At 33.2% G+C, this 22,239-nt stretch overlaps 1 protein-coding gene and 1 pseudogene across 1 annotated transcript; both read right to left on the reverse strand.

Annotated features, from left to right (window-relative positions):
* Positions 1–1,742: 1,742 nt before the first annotated feature.
* On the reverse strand, positions 1,743–5,767 carry LOC126704560 ((-)-germacrene D synthase-like). Its single transcript, XM_050403553.1, has 7 exons — positions 5,501–5,767; positions 5,039–5,315; positions 4,372–4,744; positions 4,056–4,274; positions 3,310–3,448; positions 2,966–3,214; positions 1,743–2,313 (listed from the first exon to the last, which is right to left on the reverse strand). The coding sequence occupies exons 1-7, from the start codon at positions 5,627–5,629 to the stop codon at positions 2,020–2,022; spliced, it is 1,680 nt and encodes a 559-aa protein (XP_050259510.1). The 5' UTR covers positions 5,630–5,767; the 3' UTR covers positions 1,743–2,019.
* An 11,970-nt stretch (positions 5,768–17,737) lies between these two features.
* LOC126704561 (probable terpene synthase 2) lies at positions 17,738–21,645 on the reverse strand (annotated as a pseudogene).
* Positions 21,646–22,239: the final 594 nt, after the last annotated feature.

The following is a 22,239-nucleotide window of genomic DNA, read 5'->3' on the forward strand; positions in this document are numbered from 1 at the left end:
TTAGGCTTAAAAAAAATTTAAGGCCAAGAAGTAAAAATTTTTATTTTATGAGGGTTAAATAAAAGTAAATAAATAAATTATATATTAAAAAAAAAAACAATTGCCAGCTCAGGGGTTCATTTGAACCCCTAAACTATACATAGCGCCCCCATTCAATCATATCGATCAATCTCTAAGTGTCAACGTACATGTGCTACACCATTGCGCACCCTTGGTGCGGTGATCACTCCACAAGTATAGGTGCTTGTAGGGTGTGAGGGGCAAGGGCAGAGTTTAAGTCTCCCAGAGTGAGCTTCATACACATATATTTAGGTTAGACTAAAGTAAAATTCTATTTATCTCAAAAATAAATGTACATGTGCTATGGATACTGATAAGGGTGTTTTTGGTAATAAAATTGAGGCCCATAGGAGAATCGAGAGGCCAATGACTTCAAAGAAATTGTCGGCTTCCTTAGGAATTGACGACCGTGAGGATAGTTCAAAAACAAAGCCGACAGTGCATCTCCCTACCTGGCAATCGGAGGATCCCCTAATTGATGGAATCCCCTAGTTGACGGGGACAAATACCAACGGGTCCCATATGGCCTTGCGTGGCCTTACGTGGCCTTACATGGCCCTACGTGGCCTTACATGGCCCTACGTGGTCTACACAGATACATTTATGGAAACATCTTGCGCATCATGCACAAAGACTCTACCACATGATTTTCACCTTCCCAAAATGGAGAATATCCCTAAGATTTTGATAGCATTAAATTCTCCCTCTCCCCATAAGGAAAATCCCCCTATTCTCGGGATATTGGGCTCTTCCCCACCACTATATAAACAATAGTTCTCTTCCTTTCTAAGGTACGCAGAAAATCCCTAACTCTCTCACTATAGAGTTCTTAGAGATTTTTCATTCACTAACTTAACCTTCAGAAGGTTTTTGGCCGGTACCACACTGGTGCCTTTTGTTTGGTTCTTGTTTTCTTATTCTGTAGGTATCCATCAACATGATCAGGAGCAATCAAATCATTGACAATTTTCGTTCATCATCAGATACGTTGCATTTCTAATTAAGTTTGGAAAGTGTTGCTATAAATGCTTCATTATTCACTTCACCATTGATGACTTTTGTACTTGTTAATTAGCTAGTTAGTAAAACTTCCAATTTTCATGACTAGATTCACATGTTTAGATCATTAACAATTTTTTTTTTTTAAAAACAAATCACATGCTTAATGTTAAAAAGATTACAAGAAACAATGAAATATTGTGAACGTAGTATTTAGTGACTGAATCACGTTAATTTCTTCAATGATTCCTTTTCATCTACTTTTTTTTCCTTGATATTTCATTATTATGTCAAAGCAATGATGTTGAGTTGAATCTTGTCTCTATTCTACCTCCTACTCAAAATTAAAAAAGTCATAATTTAGGCCTCACTTAGTGCGGAGAGTTTAAATCGACATTGGTGAGGAGCTATTAGAATAATGATTAAGTGAATAAAATAACCTTTTTCTTATCACCTTAGGTTTTTGGGATTTTCAATATCTACAATTAAAAGAATTAATCGTAATTTTTTTATTGCATATTGAAATTCAGAGCTCAAATATAAACTAAATAAAAACAAGTTTAAAACTACAAAAAAAAAAAAAAGGATAAATATTATTATGTAGAAGAGACAAAGTGCGTTGTCGCATTGAATAATTTGTTCATTGTTAGAACAAATGCACAAGAAACATATATTAATTATTGTGGATTAACAAAGCAGAGTTCTACAAAATGGAACAGTATGAGAAAAGTAATGTAGAAATAATTCTCACACATTAATCACCTATTGAAACAACATTTATTCTGAAAAAACATTGGGCTCCTAATTTTTAGAGTAATTTGGAGTACAAGTAAAATTTTCACGCTAAACACTTACACATTTATTTTATATTGACTTCGTAGGACAGTTTATCAAATCTTTATTTAAGGAACCAACTTAGGTATAATTTTGTGCTCATATTGAGCACTGGCATCAATATCTTCAAATTGGTACTGGATCAACAAGCATTGAGGTGATACCCTCTACCATCACTCCTCCAAGATGTGTGTATGCATCTTCATCCTTGTAGAGTAAATCCATAACTCGTGCAAGATTGACAACACGTGTAAGGAGAGGTACTGGCACTTCAGTAGGTCTAAGACACTCTTTGTTTATTTCCTTCCATGCATTCACGATTTGCTTTCGAAATTCGTCATGTACCTCTTGCTTTGAGACACCATATTGCTTCATGTAACACTCAATGCCCGAGGCAACGTGCCCTCTCTCTTGCTCAAACTGTAAAAAAATAAATTCCCAAAATATGTAATAAGTGTCATTTTTTGTTAGGCCTAAATGGATATGTGGATCCATTTGAAATGAATCAATTTCTTGCTTTAAATAGTAAAAAGTTATAGGTGTATCTAATACGGTGTTTTTTTAATATTTTAAAAGACCTAACAATTTACATACTATTTACTAGATTCAAAAACAAAATTTGAACCATGTCATCAATTTGTAGGTGGATCTAATTCCTTGTAGTACTGAACTAGTCTCTCATATACATTATTGAAGTAAAAATACTGGAAAAAGTAAGAAGATAGTTATTACGAGTGAATTTGTATATTTTCTATAATTTTTGTACATACTGCACGTAGGAGGATCTTATAATTGGATTAAAATTGTGATGCCGCAAATTGATTGGATATTGATTAAGTGTGTGTCGTGCAGGTGTGTTGAGTCTAACATTAGATATATATTGGGTTGATTTGAGATTTATAATAACAACAAGAAACTTAATTGTGACTGGATTAACTATTTTAAGGTGTAGCACAAATGTGACATAATGATTTTTTTTTTTTTAAAGAATAATTAACGTCCCTTAATTTTAGCCACAATGCTCAATAAGATCCACTAATAATACGTGCTATATAACATTTGCTAAATGTACCTCATTGGAAACAACATCATCCATTAGCCTGCATATGATTGATGCTGCTCTAACAATCTTTGGCTCCTTGATGACCCATTCCAATGCTTCCTTGGTCGCGATATCTCCCATGACAATAAAAGATAAGGTGCTAAGCGTGAGGTAACCACAAGATATTAGTGCATTACTCATATATTCCTCCACTGTGGGAATATATTTTTCTTTCAACCATACGGCTTCTTCAAAGTAGGCTTGAACAAGTTTTTTCATCTAGTCACATTAACATATAAAATATTGATAACTATAAAATGAGAATTAATGGGAAAAAAAATAGAGTGGTTTCAAGTGAATTAATAGTGTCTTACTACAACTTTTGCGTAGTAAACACAGTATAATCTTCCATCCTTGCACATCTCTTCTTCAATTTCTTTAAAAACATCCAAGAGTACTTTATAACACAACTTCATGTATTTTGGGAGTTGGTCTATGCAACTTATATCCCACCTGAAATTTAAACGTTTGAATCATGTTTGCAATGTTGACTTATACCCCAAAACTTTAAAAATAGGGCAGGGCTGACTTCATGTATTTTGGGACTTAAGGCAATAACCAAATTGATATATATATATATATATATATATATGTGTGTGTGTGTGTGTGTGTGTGGATCAATTCTGTGTGTGGAACACTATGAGTTTTATACTCTAAAACTTCCACATGAAAAAAACCAACAGTCAGTTATACATTAAAAGAAAATATATATTTTTATAAAAGTGGTAATAGTTTTAGCGTTTTAATTTTTAAAAACATTATTTTTCATCTATTGGTTAATATGGGCTTAATTAATATTTTTACAAGTAAAGATACATCCTTATTGGTAAAGATACGACCTTGAAAAATGATATTCTCCATTCTAATAGAAATTGAGAAAATCCATTTCATGGTTACAATTTTATTTTTGTAATTTGATAGTGCATAGGGTACTCCATCATTTAAAATTTTAAATGTTGTCGTATTGGATACATCTTTAGATTTATAATATTTAATTTGAATCATGATATCAATCCATTTCAAATGGAGATGAAGAGGATCCTATATGCTTGCATTAAACCTTTTAATTGCGTCTGTGAAGAGCTCGAGTTCTTCATGTGTGCCATATGCATCATATATGTCATCTATGATTGATGCCATGCAAATTGTTTTGGTAAGTATCCTTCGAGCAAGAGAGTATTGGGGTTCAAAGTACACTCCCAAAATCCAGAAGTATAACTCCACCACCCTATCTCGTGCAAAAGATAGGTTTGTCGCAACATCTATACCTTTCCACCACCTAAATTACAATTTCAACAAAAACTAGTTGGTCAAATCATGTCTAATGAAAGCTTAATTACAACACCAATGTAGTGAGATATAGTTAATGAACTTACCTTGAGATATGACTGAGTTCCTTCTGGTGTTGTTTTTGCAACATGTTGAAATCCAATCTTGCAAAGTTTAGTAGAACTTCATTATGTGAAGCATTTTCTTGGTAGATAGAAAAGTATTGCCTAGCCTCTACCCTTGGTAAGCACTTTCGAATAGGCCGATTTAAAGCATGGCTTACTTGTGTGGCAAGAGGAGGGCTGAAATTAATCACCATTGATTCAAGGTGAGTGGTAGTAAACTTAAGTGCTTCATCAAGTATATCTTCTCCATGCACCCTCATATGTGTAGCTTCATAAAAGCTTAACATTCCTTTCACATCGTTAGTAAGTGATTCCTTGAAGTTTCCCATATTGTCTTTGAGTTTGTTGAAGATATCTACTTTACCACCCAGCACAAGACATGCGTGAGCCATTAGTAGATGATATGAAAATAATGATGGAAGTGAATGCTTGATCATGAAAATTAACTTTTAGCTTGTTTAAGGATATGTTTGGAATGAAAAGAGAAGGAGGGAGAGGTGAGGAGAATAGAGGGGAAGGATTTAAGGAAGACAGAATACATTAAAATTTAGAAAATTCCAATCACCTGCTCCTTTCTCTTATCTCCCTCCATCCAAACATAGAGTGAGTTTTCTTAAATAAACAAATAACCGACCAAAAGAGTGCTTACCACTTGGAATGTTATAACCTTGTTGTCTAAGTAATCGAAAATGAAGTGCAACGGTGTAAAGAGCATCATCACTTTCTTGGACATCACACGTATAATGATACTTGTGAATTTGTTGTAATACTTCATCAATCTCACCTTCAAAATGGTAGGACACTCCTAAGCGTTGGATTGCATCAATCAACTCCAACTTTTCTAGAAGATTATCGATGGGAGCCATCAACATCCTTTGCACTTCTTCCTTCAACCCTTGGACTTGCTCCGAGTAATCAATGGTTTCCTAAAGTTGGAAATCGAAATAAAATATAAACATGTTACCACTGTTTATAAGCATCTTTTGTCATTTAAAGATGATGTATTTTAAGACCATGACATTTGAATATTGGCTAAGAAATGAACAGCAATTTATATTAGAATATTAATTTTATTATGTAGCCTAACATGTCAGGTGGAAGACATATATACCTCGGATTTATTAGAATAAGAGAGGAAATGGTCTCCCCATAAGCTTGGACGATAATTTGCTGAGCGACGATGTACCTTAGCATCTGGATTTTGGGTTTGAGCAGTAGCCATGCAAATTTGGTGAGACATTTTGGGAGGTGAGAGAACAACTTAGTGTTGAAATGGTGCAATTAGCAAAAGCTTTAATGTATGCTTCTTGTCCTTCAAAAGACTGGCATGAGAGGAAGAGCTTATGTGCTTAGGTATTTATAGATATAGCTGAGGCATGCACTTTGGTTACGTTTGATAAGTCTATTTGAGAATGCATTCCTTCATTTTTTTTTTTTTAATAGATTATCTTTGGTGTTATTTTGGAACTTTTAATGAAGGTTGATTTATTTTTTTCAACCTTTAAGTAGGTACCTTGCATTAATTAACCACAACCATAAAGCTTTATAATGATACAATTGACTTTTGTATTTTCTAATTTTCTAGAAGCATGTGAGCAAAACTTATGGCAATAAAATTGTGGTCGATATGAAATTTGGAAGAGATTTCTTCAATTTTTCTTGGACTAAAAGAAAAATGAACAAACATATATCAGTGACAGCTCCTCCCCTTTTCTCTTCTATCTTTGAGTTGAGAATCATAGTTTTCTCCTTTCTGATGTCATCTGAATGATATATGTGAAGGTGGTTTACATGAATTTCATACTAAACTAAGTTAGTATAGGAATTTGAATGTAAAGATGTTAGAATTTGTAATACCTGAAAGGAAAAAAAAAAAATTTAAAGGAGGGTATTTAAGTAATTTTCTTTTGTGGGGGTCAATTTTATAATTTATAATTATAAGGGAGTTTTTAGAAAATAAGGTTGAAACCCTAGTTATATATAAATTTATTAAGTCAACGTACATTGAGAGATATTTTGAGAGAGAAAACTACCCAAAGGACTGAAGTAGAGAAGGATTGACAACACCCTTGATGTAAAAGCTTAAGAAATCTTGTTCTTTGGTCAAATTTAGAATTTATGTGGTATTAGAGATTTTTTTTTTTTTTTTTTGAATTTTGCTAATGTGTGCCCTAAGGGCACACAATAATTAATTATTTTTAGAAAAAAAAATTTAAAAATTGAAAAAGTATTGACAATTTTTTCAATTTCTGAAAAAATATTTTAAAAAATAAATGACTTAAAGGTACACATTAACCGAAATTTTTTTTTTTTAATGTGGATATTTTGGTCAAGAAGTGAAACTATTTAACTATGTAATGAATTTTACGATTTGAACAGAAGAAGGGATTAAAATATATTATCGGTATCTGTACTGTTTCGTTAAAAGACATTCTTTTCCTACGCCACTATTGCGTTAAGCATGGATGGATATGCAGAAAATTAGGTATGGTCACGGTGGTCCGGTTTTACACAATTTTTGCCTTCGAAAGTTGTACTTTTGGTAAATAGGAAAGTCGATGCAGCAGCAGCAACATCATATTGATGATGTAAGTGTGTCGGTATAGATGAAACAAGCCGCCTTAAACTTCTTTTTACTATTATATTTATTATATTTTGTTTATTGGTTTTGGTAGGGGTGAACAGGGAGTCGCTGAAGTCTGACAAGTCATAAATTATAGTGAAAAAAAAAAAAAAAAAAAAAAAGCTGTTTTTCCGTAAGGCACATGACCTACCTTGTACTTGGAATTGTCTTCATCTCAAAAGATGATAATCGGGGCAGGTGGCAGAAAAAAAAAACGTGTATATGAAGAAGAGTCCACGTGTTGCTCTTTTTTTTTTTTTTGAGAAACACGTGTTGCTCTTCTTCTACAAGTGACTTTTACCCTTTTTTTTTTTTGGTAAGCGACTTTTACCCTTATGCATTCTATAGGTTCCCTTCAAAAAAAAAGTCACTTGTAAAAGATGAGCAACACGTGGACTCCTCTTCAGATACACGTTTTTTTATTTTTCTACGTCTGCCACCGTTATCATCTTTTGAGATGAAGACAACGCCAAGTACAAGCTAGGCCATGTACCTTACGGTAAACAGCCATTGTTTATTTATTTATTTTTCACTATAATTTATGACTTGTCAGATTTCATTGACTCCCTGTTCACTCCTATCAAAATCAAAAAAAAGAAAAAGAAAGCTTAACGAGTGTTTTTAGAAACATTGATTAATAATTCATTTAAAGAAAGTTTTTATGAAAAATAAAAAAAGTAATTAATATTTTAATAACTTTTTTCATTTTCCATAAAAGTGATATCAAAATTTTCCTAAAACAGATTATTAATGATTGCCCTTAGAACACTCGTTAGTATAACCCTAAAAAAAATATAATAATAAAAAAGAAGTTTAAGGCTGCTTGTTTCTTGTTTTAGCCCTCATCTATACCGACACACTTACATCATCAATATGACGCTGCTGCTGCAGCATCATCCACTTTCCTATTCACCAAAAGTACAACTTTTGAATGCAGAAACTGTGTAGAACCGGACCACCACGACCATGCCTAATTTTCTGTATATCCATCTATACTTAACGCAATAGTGGCGTAGGAAAAGAATATCTTTTATCGAAACAGTATTTTACGCCACCTCTTGACCATATGTTTTCTCTATCCCTTCTTCCGTTCAGATTGTAAAATTCATTAGATATTTAAATAGTTTCACTTCTTGGCCAAAATATCCATATATATATATATATATATATATATATATATAAACTCTAATACCACATAGATTCTAAATTTGATCAAACTTAATTCAAGGATATAGTCAATCATTCTCTACTTCAGTCATTTGGGTAGTCTTTTCTCTCAAAATATCTCTCCATGTACGTTGACTTAATAAACTTATATATAGCTAGGGTTTCAACTTCATTTTCTAAAAACTCCATTATAATTATAAATTATAAAATTGGCCTCACAAAAGAAAATTACTTAAATACCCTCCTTTTAAGTTTTTTTTTTTCTTTCGGGTATTACATAATTATTGCTAATAGCTTAAACTTTTCAGATGATGGGTAAATTAACATGGTACTAAAACAAGAGAGTCTTGAGTTTGATTCATTTTTTTACTCTACAATCAGTAATTTGTCACTTTTAACATCTTCATTTTTTAGATGCAAAACAGTTTGTCTTGGTTACATACCTTATCTTATTATTTTATCCAAAAACACAAACAACTGTTATCAAGCCTATATTACATATGTACTTAATTAATAAAGTAGGTCTTTAGTGTGGCAAAAAGACATAATTTTTGTCACATCTGTTGTGGATGCTCTTACGTGTAAAAGAATAGTTCACAAAAGCCATTCTCTGTTATCTAGAATTATATGCCCATGTTTCTTATGTGTTTTTCTCACAAATTGAAATGTCAAATCCCTACATGTAAGTGGACAAAACCATGCACAAAAGGACATATTGAGCAAGTGGGAGATGACAGGTACATGTGCAATTTCACATTCAGAGTAAATATTTTTCTCCCATTATTATAAATAAAAAATAAAAATCTAAGAAAGTTCATGTCAAGATGATCAATTTGATTTCTAAGTGTTAGTAATTAAGTCAGTTTGACCCAACCCATAGTGTATGGTCCATTGATTACTTGATAAGTGAATTTAAATTTGAGTTGCAATCTAAACTAATCTTGATATGAGTTGTCAAGATAACATGGTGGAGTTGGATTTTTAGATGGATATTAGAATTGATTAAATGTGGTTGTGCTTATTTTTTAATATGTGATAAGATAATGTTATGACATGTTTGGATTGGAGGGTATAAAATTTTAGTTTTACACCACATTCTTATAGAATTTAAAATCTTTAAACATTAGCATGAATGAAAGAGCTATGCGCTTATACGTACTGATATTTATAAGTTATAACTGAGGCACGTACTTAGAACCTCCTTGCATGGATTTTTTTTTTTTTTTTTTTTTTGCTCTAATTAATTACCTTCCCACAATATTTTCCTTTTGGATTATCAAGTTGTATTTTCCTCCCACTCAGAACCCGTCAAACTCAAGCTTAATTTGCCTCAATATTAATATTGGAAAAGAAAGGAAAACTGTAACCTAATTTTCATCTTGTAATCAGAACAACTATATCAAGTTAACGACAAAAATATATGGTAATAATATGAAAGTTCAAAGAGTGTGTAAAACACCCTTGAACGTTTAGACCCACAATTACAAAATAACCAATTCAAGTTTTATGTCAAACAACTAGTGTGCGGAAAATGAATAAAAGTTATAAACAGAATCGGTAAACAATCTAAGCCAATTAAAATCACAATCCACAGCAGATAATAAAAGGCAAAGATAAAAGGGAAGGAAGATGCAAATACAAGGACAACGCGCGATATGTTATCGAAGAGGAAACCGAAGCTCTCGGCGTAAAACCTCTCCGCCGCCCTCCAAGCGGTAAGTAATCCACTAAAAAATGTAGTTGGGATACATGGACAGTAATAGACCCTCCAAGCCTAATCTACCCAGTGCACCTAAGCCCTCCAAGCTTCTTGCTCCAATGAGGTTGCGCCGAACCTATTTCTTTTCTAGTTTCCCGGATTCCGCTACTTGACCATAGCATCAACCAATGTAGATTGGTTCCTTCCTAACTGCTTCCTAGAACACCAAACAGCCCTCTCACAGAAATGGATATGGTGAGAATAGGTTTTGATAAAAGACCTCTTAAGGGTTTAACAATGGAGATGAAGAGAGTTGAGAAATTTGAAGAGACTCTTATGTAAAGATTGTAGATGAATCAATCTTATTTTACTCTAGGGTTTCTCTCTCAAAATTCTCTCTGGAAACTCTCTTTCTTTTGTGGGTATAAGGGGTATTTATACTAGGGTGAGAAAGGAATGTGAAACGTCAGGTTTTTCAAAACAGGGCTGGCTCGCGGCTTGGCCTCGCGGCTTAACTGAGTCGCGAGATCCAGCCGTGCGATAACAGAACGGCCAGTTGTCCTATTTTGTCCTGTAGTACTCCAGCTAGCATGACGCTTCAACTTCTGGCATGCTTGGCACGTGTGCTGCTTCTGGCGGCTTGCAGCCGCAAGTCACCCGCGAGATCCAACCGCGAGACTCTGTTTTCTTGCACACTCTTGAGCATTCAACACTCTATCTCACTCACTACCCTTACAACAAATCCACCTAAATATAGGGTTACTAATTGCTGAAATACAAGCAAATTTGGCACGGAATAAAGTCAACAAAATGGTTGATTAAATTCAACCTTACAATCTCCCCCTTTGGTTATTTCGTGACAAAACCCTAAAACAGACTCTAGACTTAACATGTGAGTTGGGAACAGTTGAGCAAAACTCACTCACACCTAATTCTAGAAACTGTGAGGCACTTGAATCATATGAGCATGAAACTCCCAAAATACAACAATACACCATGATCATTGTATGCAGAAAACATGAAATGCATATGAAATAAGCATAAAGTGATCAAGCGAAGATGAAGTTAAGAAACAAATCATGGCTTGATCAAACAAGTAATCACTGCAAGGTAGTGACCACAGTGCTCATTCACACTTGGAATAAACACTTGAACATACAAGCTAACAAGAACAATGCAAGTTACTTGTATGCCCAACACTCAACCAATGCATAATACACCAAGTATATGTATCTACGAACAATCCTACAAGGGTACAAGAGTGACAGTACTTAACAGGAAAATGCATGACATTTAGATAGAAGTACTGATTTAACAAAAATATAGAGGCTGCATAAAGCATGGTACAAACCATAAAGCCTACAGGAAATAAACCCTAAAAGCTTACAAAAGTAACATGGATACAAACCACAAAATACTAAATATAAACTTAAACAATATAAACTAAAAGTGCTTGAAGTTTCTCCCCTTCAAAGTGATGAGAAGTTGTGATACACTTGGAACATATATACTTGTAACCTGAAACACTTACACAAAACACATTAGACCCTCAAGGTAAAGCAAGTAATAAAATGACAAGTATAATGTAACAAGTAAATTGCGATCAAGTAAACATGATGTGAAACATGTGAGCAACTTGATCATACACCAAAACAGTCATATAGAAATGACTATAATGATCACATAGCAAAGCAAATGATCATATGAATATGCATTCAATGAAGCACAATAGCATAGGGATATATGCATGTTTAAAACAAAAACATGATGCGATGAGAACCACAAAGCATAACTCAAAGCACCATAAAGCCAACAAGAAAACAAACAGAACAAAGTTTTCTTATTATCTCAATGTCTTCTCCCTCTTGGTATATGCATATCTTCTATGGAATATCTCCCCCCCTACAAATGTGCATGAGAAATAGAATTTCTCCCCCTAAGGATGTGCACAAGAGTCATATAGAAATGACAAAACACTCCGGTATACTCTCTAAAGTATACTCTCCCCCTTTTTGTCAGGAATAGACAAAGGGTCAAGAAGAAACGAGGGCAAGAGATGGAGGTACGAACAATGATAATGATGCATGAGGGGCGCAAGATGAATGAGAAAATGAAGTTCAAACCTAAGACAATGTAAAATGCTACAGAGCATAAGGTAGACATGACATGCTAGGATGAAGAAGCAAGGTCAAGACCAATGCATGAAAAATGCACATGTGGGGCATGTTAAATACACAACCAATGAATCAAACATATTCCTAATAAGGAAACATGAGAATCCCCAAAATTTGGTACTCATTGGAGTCCAAACAAGCGAGAAAATGTCTAAGAGGCATTTTATCAAACACCTAGCATGCATACTATGAATAATAATGTGAAATAATGCATGAACATCATGAAATCCACCCTTAATACATGTTCTTTCTGCCATAAGGGGCCAGCATCCAATGCAAATCAGCAAAAGAAACCAATCCCATGAAGAAATTTGACAAAAAAATAAGTTTTCCCAACCCCTATGATAAAAATCCCAACCAAGAGTACAAAACTCTCCAAAACATAATCTAAGGATCAAAATTAATGAAAAGAGTTCATAATTATCTTAAAAATGTTAATGGAATGAAAAAAATCATTCAAATTGATTGGGTTTAGATGTAAAAATATTGAAAGAGGGATTTAAGAGAAGATGGGAGAGGTTTAAAACAAGTTTCCCACGAAAAGCTCTTTAAAAAGCTGATTCTGGGCATTTCGTGACTGGCGAGTTGCGAGTGAGTCGTGAAACCATTTTGTGTAAAACTCGCAACTTAAACTCGTGGCTGCAAGCCGCCAAAATGAGTAGCCAAAACTGGCAGCTTGCTGGCAGCTCATGCAAGTAGCCAAAATGAGTAGCCAAAAATTCTGACACTTGTTTTTCAAAATAGAACATGTTTAAACAATGAAAAACAAAGTAAGTACTAAACATGAACACAAAGAGTGATAAAAATCACTTCCAAAAACATATAAAATGATAAAAAAATCTTTTTGGATTAACCTATATATGATTGAGCACACACACATCACATTTAGACAAGTACAATCTAACAAATGAATAAGATATTCATTAAACATTAGGCATGTGTGTTGTGTATGTGTATCAAATGTGGAATAATCCTTAGTTTAGAGTGAAACTTTAATAATCAATTCAATCAAGTCATACACAACTAGTACTAAGTCAAGTGGTCTATCTCAATTATAGAAATGAACATATATGACCTCCCACAAGAAAATGATTACATACAATGAAGCTTTTCATTTGGCTTCTTTACAATTCATAACATTTGATTATTTTGAATCAAAACATCTCATTTTGAGATCGATGTCAGAAATTTGTGATATTTCAATTTGATGAACAAGCCTTTGGCTTTTTGGGCATCATACATTTTCATATAAGTTGCTTTCCCTTTTTCCTAGTTGAATATAAGTATGTGCTACAGCTTTTACAGCTCATTATCTCTTTTCATTTTGAGATTTACATTTATTGAGCTCTTTAAGTAATAAAAATAAAAGAGTGGGAAGAGATATAAGCACAAGTCTACGCATGTATCAAAACCAACATGACTATTGACTAATCATTCATGACAAGCTTGAAAATCGATTTACAACAATCACACAAAGATGTCAAGATTTTTCCCATAAAGATATATGTGCAAAAATAACAAGCTAAGCTCGTAAATGCATAAAGCCATTTGTACAAAGGTACAAGGCCAAACTCATATGCGATATGTGCTCAAACATATACGATCAAACTTTTTGAATTTTTCACTTTTTATGAGGTTTTAGATTTTTTACTCACACAAAACTGAAATATAAAAGTAAGATAAAAAAAACAAAACAATGCATACAAATAAATGCAAGATGCACAAAATGCATGAAGATATGATATTTAATGCATGAAAGGTCCTACAAAGATCGAAAGAATTAGATTAAGGACCAAAAGAGTAAAAGCTCAACCATAGGAACCCTTCCTCATCCAAACGGAAAGATTGTTTGGAATGAGTGTCTAAAGAAAAGTGAGACGAGGGTTGGAAGAATGAGAACCAGAGATGCACATAGTCAAGGAGTTAAGAGCATTAAATATTTTCTTTAACAACATGCTATTTTCACTCAAAACTAGTTTACTCTTTTTAGCACAACTTCCAAAAAGCTCAAGTTTTTCTTGTCTTTTGATTCTTTTAACAGCATGAAACTTAGAGCATTGAGGTCTTAGATGACCAAAGGCACCACAATGGTGACAAACAATGTGTTTAGGTCCACTAGGATTTTTGGGAAGGGATCTAGCAACATGGTTTTGTTCCCTCTTCAACTTATGACATTGAGGTCTTATATGACCAATCACACCACAATGGTGGCAAGTTGGAACAAACTTAGATCCATCTAAAGCCTTAGGTTGAAACCTAAACGGAGGCTTTAACTTAACAGCCTTTCTCTCCACCTTTTGATTTCTTTTATGTGGAGGAATGTACACCGATTTGTCTTTTGAGGTAGAACACACAATAGGCACAAAATCGGGTACCACAACATAATTGCAACAAATATTGTCATCCCTTTTATCAATGGGTTCAGCAATCAAACACTTGGCATACATTTTAAGAGATTCATTTTCACATTTTAACTCATCAACAAGTTTGTTAGACAAAACAAGTTTAGCATCCAAGTCTATATTCAAACATTCAAACTCTTTTAGATTTTCAAGAGAACCTTCAGCAAGTTTTTTATATTTCTCAACCAATTTGTTGGATTCATTGAGCTTAGCAATCAAATCATCATTTTCACAAAATAACTTGCTCAAATTCTTTTGAAACTTCTTAGCATTTTTCTTCAAGAGTTTGTCATTTGGAATATCAACAACATCAAATGATTCATGCAACATAGCATCACAATCATGAGGATCCACACTCATAGAGGCATTTTCACAAACACGTGACATGCTACATTTATCATCAACCAAATCATATAAAGAGGCATACAAAGCACAATCCATGACAAATAAACACAAGGGGTCAAGGATCACACTTAGGTATTTAAACCACAACAAGTGTATCCACTCTGATACCAATTGAAAGTTCAAATAGTGTGTAAAACACCCTTCAACGTTTAGACCCCCAATTACAAAATAACCAATTCAAGCTTTATGTCAAACAACTAGTGTGCGGAAAATGAATAAAAGCTATAAACAGAATCGGTAAACAATCTAAGCCAATTAAAATCACAATCCACAGTAGATAATAAAAGGCAAAGATAAAAGGGAAGGAAGATGTAAACTCAAGGACAACACTCGATGTGTTATTGAAGAGGAAACCGAAGCCCTCGGCGTAAAACCTCTCCGCCGCCCTCCAAGCGGTAAGTAATCCACTAAAAAATGTAGTTGGGATACATGAATAGCAATAGACCCTCCAAGCCTAATCTACCCAGTGTACCTAAACCCTCCAAGCTTCTTACTCCAACGAGGTTGCGCCGAACCTATTTCTTTTCTAACTTCCCGGATTCCGCTACTTGATCATAGCATCAACCAATGTAGATTGGTTCCTTCCTAACTGCTTCCCAGAACACCAAACAGCCCTCTCACAGTAATGGATATGGTGAGAAAAGGTTTTGGTAAAAGGCCTCTCAAGGGTTTAACAATGGAGAGGAATAGAGTTGAGGAATTTGAAGAGACTCTTATGTAAAGATTGTAGATGAATCAATCTTGTTTCACTCTAGGGTTTCTCTCTCAAAATTCTCTCTGGAAACTATCTTTCTTTTGTGGGTATAAGGGGTATTTATACTGGGGTGAGAAGGGAATGTGAAATGTCAGGTTTTTCAAAACAGGGCTGGCTCGCGGCTTGGCCTCGCGGCTTGACTGAGTCACGAGATCCAGCCGTGCGATAACAGAATGGCCAGTTGTCCTATTTTGTCCTGTAGTGCTCCAGCTAGCATGACGCTTCAACTTCTGGCATGCTTGGCACGTGTGCTATTTCTGGCGGCTTGCAACCGCGAGTCACCCGCGAGACTCTATTTTCTTGCACACTCTTGAGCATTCAACACTCTATCTCACTCACTACTCTTACAACAAACCCACCTAAATACAGGGTTACTAATTGCTGAAATACAAGCAAATTTGACACGGAATAAAGTCAACAAAATGGTTGATTAAATTCAACCTTACATAATATTCTTATGAGTTTCAATCTCTCTTTAATTTTTTTTCCTTAAAAAAAAAAAAAAAAGAAGAAGTCATTTTCTCTCTCTTGAAATTTTTATCATCCACCTTAATAGGTATCTTGCATTAACCACAGCATGGTCCACAACTATAAAGCTTTATAACCATATTTTTCTGACATTTTAGAATTATGAGAGCATATGTAACTTATGGCAATAAAATTGTGGTTGACAAGGAACTTGGAAGATTTTTACTCACAAATTGAAAGGTCATGGCCCTATACGTGTACATAGACAAAAACCCATGCACAAAAAGACAGATGGCCTCCCATTGAAAATCAGAGATGACAGGTTTATGTACGCTTCCATAGGTGACTCACAGCATTTTGGGGGGTGTAGATAAGGAGCAGTTGGCTTAAGCCTTTAATGGATGCCTCTTGTCCTTCAAACTCTAGCATGAAGGAAAAAGCTTATGCACTTATATGTACTTATATTTACAACCGAGGCTTGTACTTCTAAATAATGGAACCTTGCTCCTTGCATGGACAATTTTTTAACGATAACGATACAATTGTATTTTCTGACTTTCCTGAAGCATGTGAGCAAAACTTATGGGTTATACAATTGCCAACTCAAGGGTTAATTTGAACCCCTAAACTATACATAGCGCCGCCCATTCAATCATATCGATCAATCTCTAAGTATCAATGTATATGTGTTACATCATTGCGCACCCTTGGTGCGGTGATCACTTCACAAGTATAAGTGCTTGTAGGGTGTAAGGGGCAAGGGCAGGGTTTAAGTCTCCTGGAGGGAGTTTCACATATATATACACTTAGATTAGACTAAAGTAAAATTCTATCTATCTCAAAAATAAATGTGCATGTGCTTCGGATACATTACATTTCTAATTAAGTTTGGTAATTGTTGTTATCAATGCTTCATGATTCACTTCGCTGGCATTGATGACTTTTGTACTTGTCAATTAGCTAGTTAGTCAAATTTCCAATTTTCATGACCAGATTCACATGTTTAGGTCATTAACAAATTTTAAAAAAAAAAAAAAAAAATCATGTGCTTAATGTTAAAAAGATTACAAGAATCAATAAAATGTTGTGAACGTAGTTTTTAGTGACCGAATCATGTTAATTTCTTCAATGATTCCTTTTCATCTACTTTTTTTCCCTGATATTTCATCTACTTTTGATCCAGTGAAGTAATGATGTTCAGTTGAATCTTGTCTCTATTCTACCTCCTACTCAAAAATTAAAAATGTCATAATTTAGGCCTCACTTAGTGCGGAGAGTTTAAATCCACATTTGTGAGGAGCTATTAGAATAATGATTAAGTGAATAAATAACTTTTTTTTATCACCTTAGGTTTTTGGGATTTTCAATATCTACAATTGAAATTCAGAGCTTAAATATAAACTAAATAAAAACAAGTTTAAAACTGCAAAAAAAAAAAAAAAAAAAAAAAAAAAAATATAAATATTAAATGTGGAATAGAAAGAGTGCGTTGTCGCATTGAATAATTTGTTCATTGTTAGAATACATGCACAAGAAACATATATTAATTATTGCGGATTAACAAAGCAGAGTTCTACAAAATGGAACCGTATGAGAAAGGTAATGTAGAAATAATTCTCACCCATTAATCACCTATTGAAACAATATTTACTCTGAAAAAACATTGGGCTCCTAATTTTTAGAGTAATTTGGAGTTCAAGTAAAATTTTCACTCTAGACACTTACACATTTATTTTATATTGACTTCGTAGGACAATTTATCAAATCTTTATTTAAGGAACCAACTTAGTTACAATTTTGTGCTCATAATGAGCACTGGCATCAATATCTTCAAACTGGTACTGGATCAACAAGCATTGAGGTGATACCCTCTACCATCAGTCCTCCAAGATGTGTATGCATCTTCAACCTTGTAGAGTAAATCCATTACTCGTGCAAGATTGACAACACGTGTAAGGAGAGGTACTGGCACTTCAGTAGGTCTAATACACTCTTTGTAATGCCCCAAAATCATAAATAATAAAAGTCTATTCAATCTAAATAATCCATAAAAAAAATATTAAATAAAAGCAACTAGCAACCTAAAATCTCATCACAAATGTCAGAGCTCTAATCCACCAAAAATAAAACATCCTCAAAATAATTCTCTAGTACAATGTTTAATACCAATAAAAATAATAATAAAATCCTCAGTCCTACAAAATAATTCGTAACTGTTGTTTTCCAAGAATCTCTACTCCAATAATCCCTCTAATGTATCTGTAAGGGAAAATAAAGGCGGGTGAGATAACTCAATAAGTAGAATTCACTAATATTGGGGTGTGAGAACAAACCTTTCAAATAAATAACTCTTATAACAAATTCATAACTTGTAACTCATCAATATTTTATCATCAAATATTTCATATAAAAAAAATATCTTTATATTGTGAGCCATCATAATATATATATCAATACTATCATATAAATAATCTCCTAGGATTTTCTCGTGGTCAACGTTTACGCCCCGCTGACAGGGTTGTAGTGTCCCCTTTTAGGACTAGAACCTCCTTTTCATCCCTTTTCTTAAGGATGGCTCATTTGGAATCTAAAGGTGCACTTCCTTGTTAAGGAGCTTCCTTTTTGGATCCTCAATAGTATACTCCCTTACTAAGGAGCTATCAAATGTGCACTGTCCCCTTTTCTGGGACCGCCCCTTGTTAAGGACTAGCTGCAGTATGATTGTCCCTTACTAAGGACTAAATACCATACTGAACTTCTAATCACGACTTGCCATAGGTTTTCAAAACATATTCAATATGCTCACAAACATAATCCATTCATAATTCTCAACAATATAAAGGTATATTCACACATACAAGTTTAAATAAGTTTAGGTTGTCCCACAAGTTTTTCATAAAATGAATAGTCAATATGTACATCAAACATTTATAGGATATCAATATATTTATAGAATATCAACATATTTCTTTGATATAGAATAGTTTAATAATCAACACTGTTTTGGGAAAACCCCTAAAATAATTAGTAAACACCACTTACCTCTTAGTTACAAAAATATGAAACCAACCTCCCTTAAATCACAAAAAATTAGTAGAATTAGAACTTAGCTACACCAAAGATAGGTCCATCAATACACAATTTCCCACTTAAAATCAGTTTTCACACTTAAATAGTTTAACCTATCATCATTAAGGCCTACGAAGGTGTCTAGTTTCTTTGAAATACATTTCAGCTTTGCCAGTGGGCTTGGCTATTGAATTCATGGCTATCACTACTTGGGATTGCAGTTATTAAATTGATAAATGGGAGCATTGAAATGCCCCGTTTGATTCCTGAACTTGTCAATTAGGTTTCCAAAATTTTCACAACTATTCTAACTATAGTGTCCGCCTATAGCTGCCACCATAAATCCCTTGATGCCACAAAACATAAGATATTGCTAGTCAATTTTTTGAACAATGGTAGTGCGTGGATGGCAAATTGGTTAACTTAAATAATATATAATTTCTTATTTCTACATTATAGGGGCTAACAAGATATTCTAGGCTTGAAAAGCATTGCTGCCTTCTACAATAATTTAGAGTTGAATACACGTCACTAGAAGGATGATAAGAAGATAAATATCAACCATAAAGCAACCTTTTCTCTTTCACATGGTGACAAACTTGAATTGATAAGGTCCAAGCCTATTACTTTATTAGGTACAATTTCAAAGCCTATGGAGTACCATTTCCTGACATACAGCCATATTGAACATTCCTAATCTAATATAATAACAATTATAGGAGCCTTTTTTCTATTAATATAATGATAGTCTAGGTTTATGACAATTGCTAGCTATTGAATATTCAAACTTCTTAAATTTAGAGCACGAGAAAATCATACCTGCAAGTTTCCACGCACAGCCGCATAGAAGAAAAGAAAACCTTAATTGTGTGTTGCGGCTGAAACAAAAGTAACCTTCTTATATATATACACGTGTAACTTAAGAGGTAAAAGGTTAGAGTTTTTAAAAGCTTATCAAGACCTATATATTTACTTATACCACCTCACTTGGGCTTCATATACCATAGTATTTATCTTATTTTTAATATCTTAGGCCCAAATCAATTAAATCCATTTAATTGTAGGCCTCCTTTTTAATTTACGTATAAGAATTAAATTGGTATCAAAATTATGGGGTGTTACACTCTTTGTTTTTATCCTTCCATGCATTCATGATTTGCTTTCGAATTTCGTCATGTGCCTCTTGCTTTGAGACACCATATTGCTTCATGTAACACTCGATGCCCAAGACAACGTGCCCTCTCTCTTGCTCAAACTATAAAAAAATAAATTCCCAAAATATGTAATGAGTGTCATTTTTTGTTAGGCCTAAATGGATTTGTGGATCTATTTGAAATGAATCAATTTCTTGCTTTAAATAGTAAAAATTTACAAGTGTATCTAATGCCGCGTTATTTAAGACCTAACAATATATACACTATTATTTACTAGATTCAAAAACAAAATTTGAACCATGTCATAAATCTGTAGACGTGAATCTAATTCCTTGTAGTACTGAACTAGTCTCTCATATACACTGTTGAAGTAAAAATACTGAAAAAAGAAAGAACATAGTTATTACGAGTGAATTTGTATATTCTCTATATATTTTTTTTTTTATAATTTTTGTACATATTGCATGTAGGAGGATTTTTTTAATTGGACGAAAATTGTGATGCCATGAATTGATTGGATATTGATTATGTATTGTGTAGGTGTGTGTTGAGTCCCACATTAGACATATATTGGGTTGATTTGGGATTTATAATAATAACAAAAAACTCAATTGTGACTAGACTAATTATTTTAAGGTGTAGCACAAATGTGACTTAACGATATTTCTCAAGTTTTTTTTTTTTTTTTTTTTTTTTTTTTTTTTTTAATATATAGAATAATTAAGGTCCTTGATTTTAGTCACAATGCTCAATAAGATCCACTAATAATATGTGTGCTAAATAACATTTGCTAAATGTACCTCATTGGAAACAACATCATCCATTAGCCTGCATATGATTGATGCTGCTCTAACAATCTTTGGCTCCTTGATGACCCATTCTAATGCTTCCTTGGTCGCGATATCTCCCATGACAATAAAAGATTTGGTGCTAAGCGTGAGGTAACCACAAGATATTAGTGCATTACTCATATATTCCTCCACTGTGGGAATATATTTTTCTTTCAACCATACGGCTTCTTCAAAGTAGGCTTGAACAAGTTTTTTCATCTAGTTACATTAACATATAAAATATTGATAACTATAAAATGAGAATTAATGGGAAAAAATAGAGTGGTTTCAAGTGAATTAATAGTGTTTTACTGCAACTTTTGCGTAGTAAACACAGTATGTAATCTTCCATCCTTGCACATCTCTTCTTCAATTTCTTCAAAAACATCCAAGAGTACTTTATAACACAACTTCATGTATTTTGGGAGTTGGTCTATGCAACTTATATCCCACCTGAAATTTAAACATTTGAATCATGTTTGCAATGTTGACTTTAACCCCAAAATTTTAAAAATAGGGCAGGGCAGGCTTCATGTATTTTGGGGCTTAAGACAATAACTAAATTGATATATATATATATATATATATATAATTATTCTACTTGCTTGTTTAATTAGATGAAAAATTAGGAATTAATTTGTTTTATTCAAGTTTTCTAACATCTATTTTTAAATTAATAATATAGTTAAATCACTTAATCTTTCTTAAAATGTTATATTTAATTGATTTTTTTCACAAAATTAATTTTAAATTATATATATAATTATTCTACTTTCTTGTTTAATTAGATGAAAAATTATGAATTAAATTGTTTTATTCAAGTTTTCTGACATCTATTTTTAAATTAATAATATAGTTACTTAATCTTTCTTAAAATGTTATATTTAATTGATTTTTTTCACAAAATCAATTTTTAAATTTGTCAACAACTACTATATATATATATATATATGTAAAGACTCGATTTGTAATGATCCCAAATTCGTATTGGGTTCGAACGTTAAAGGCTCAAACAATAATATTGTAGAGCGTGGATGTCAAAGAACTAGGTTAACTCCAAAAGAAAAACGATTAGACTTAACGCTTATAGATGGATTAACACCAA

The sequence above is a fragment of the Quercus robur genome, chromosome 11, assembly GCF_932294415.1.
Source record: "Quercus robur chromosome 11, dhQueRobu3.1, whole genome shotgun sequence".
Classification (NCBI taxonomy): domain Eukaryota; kingdom Viridiplantae; phylum Streptophyta; class Magnoliopsida; order Fagales; family Fagaceae; genus Quercus; species Quercus robur.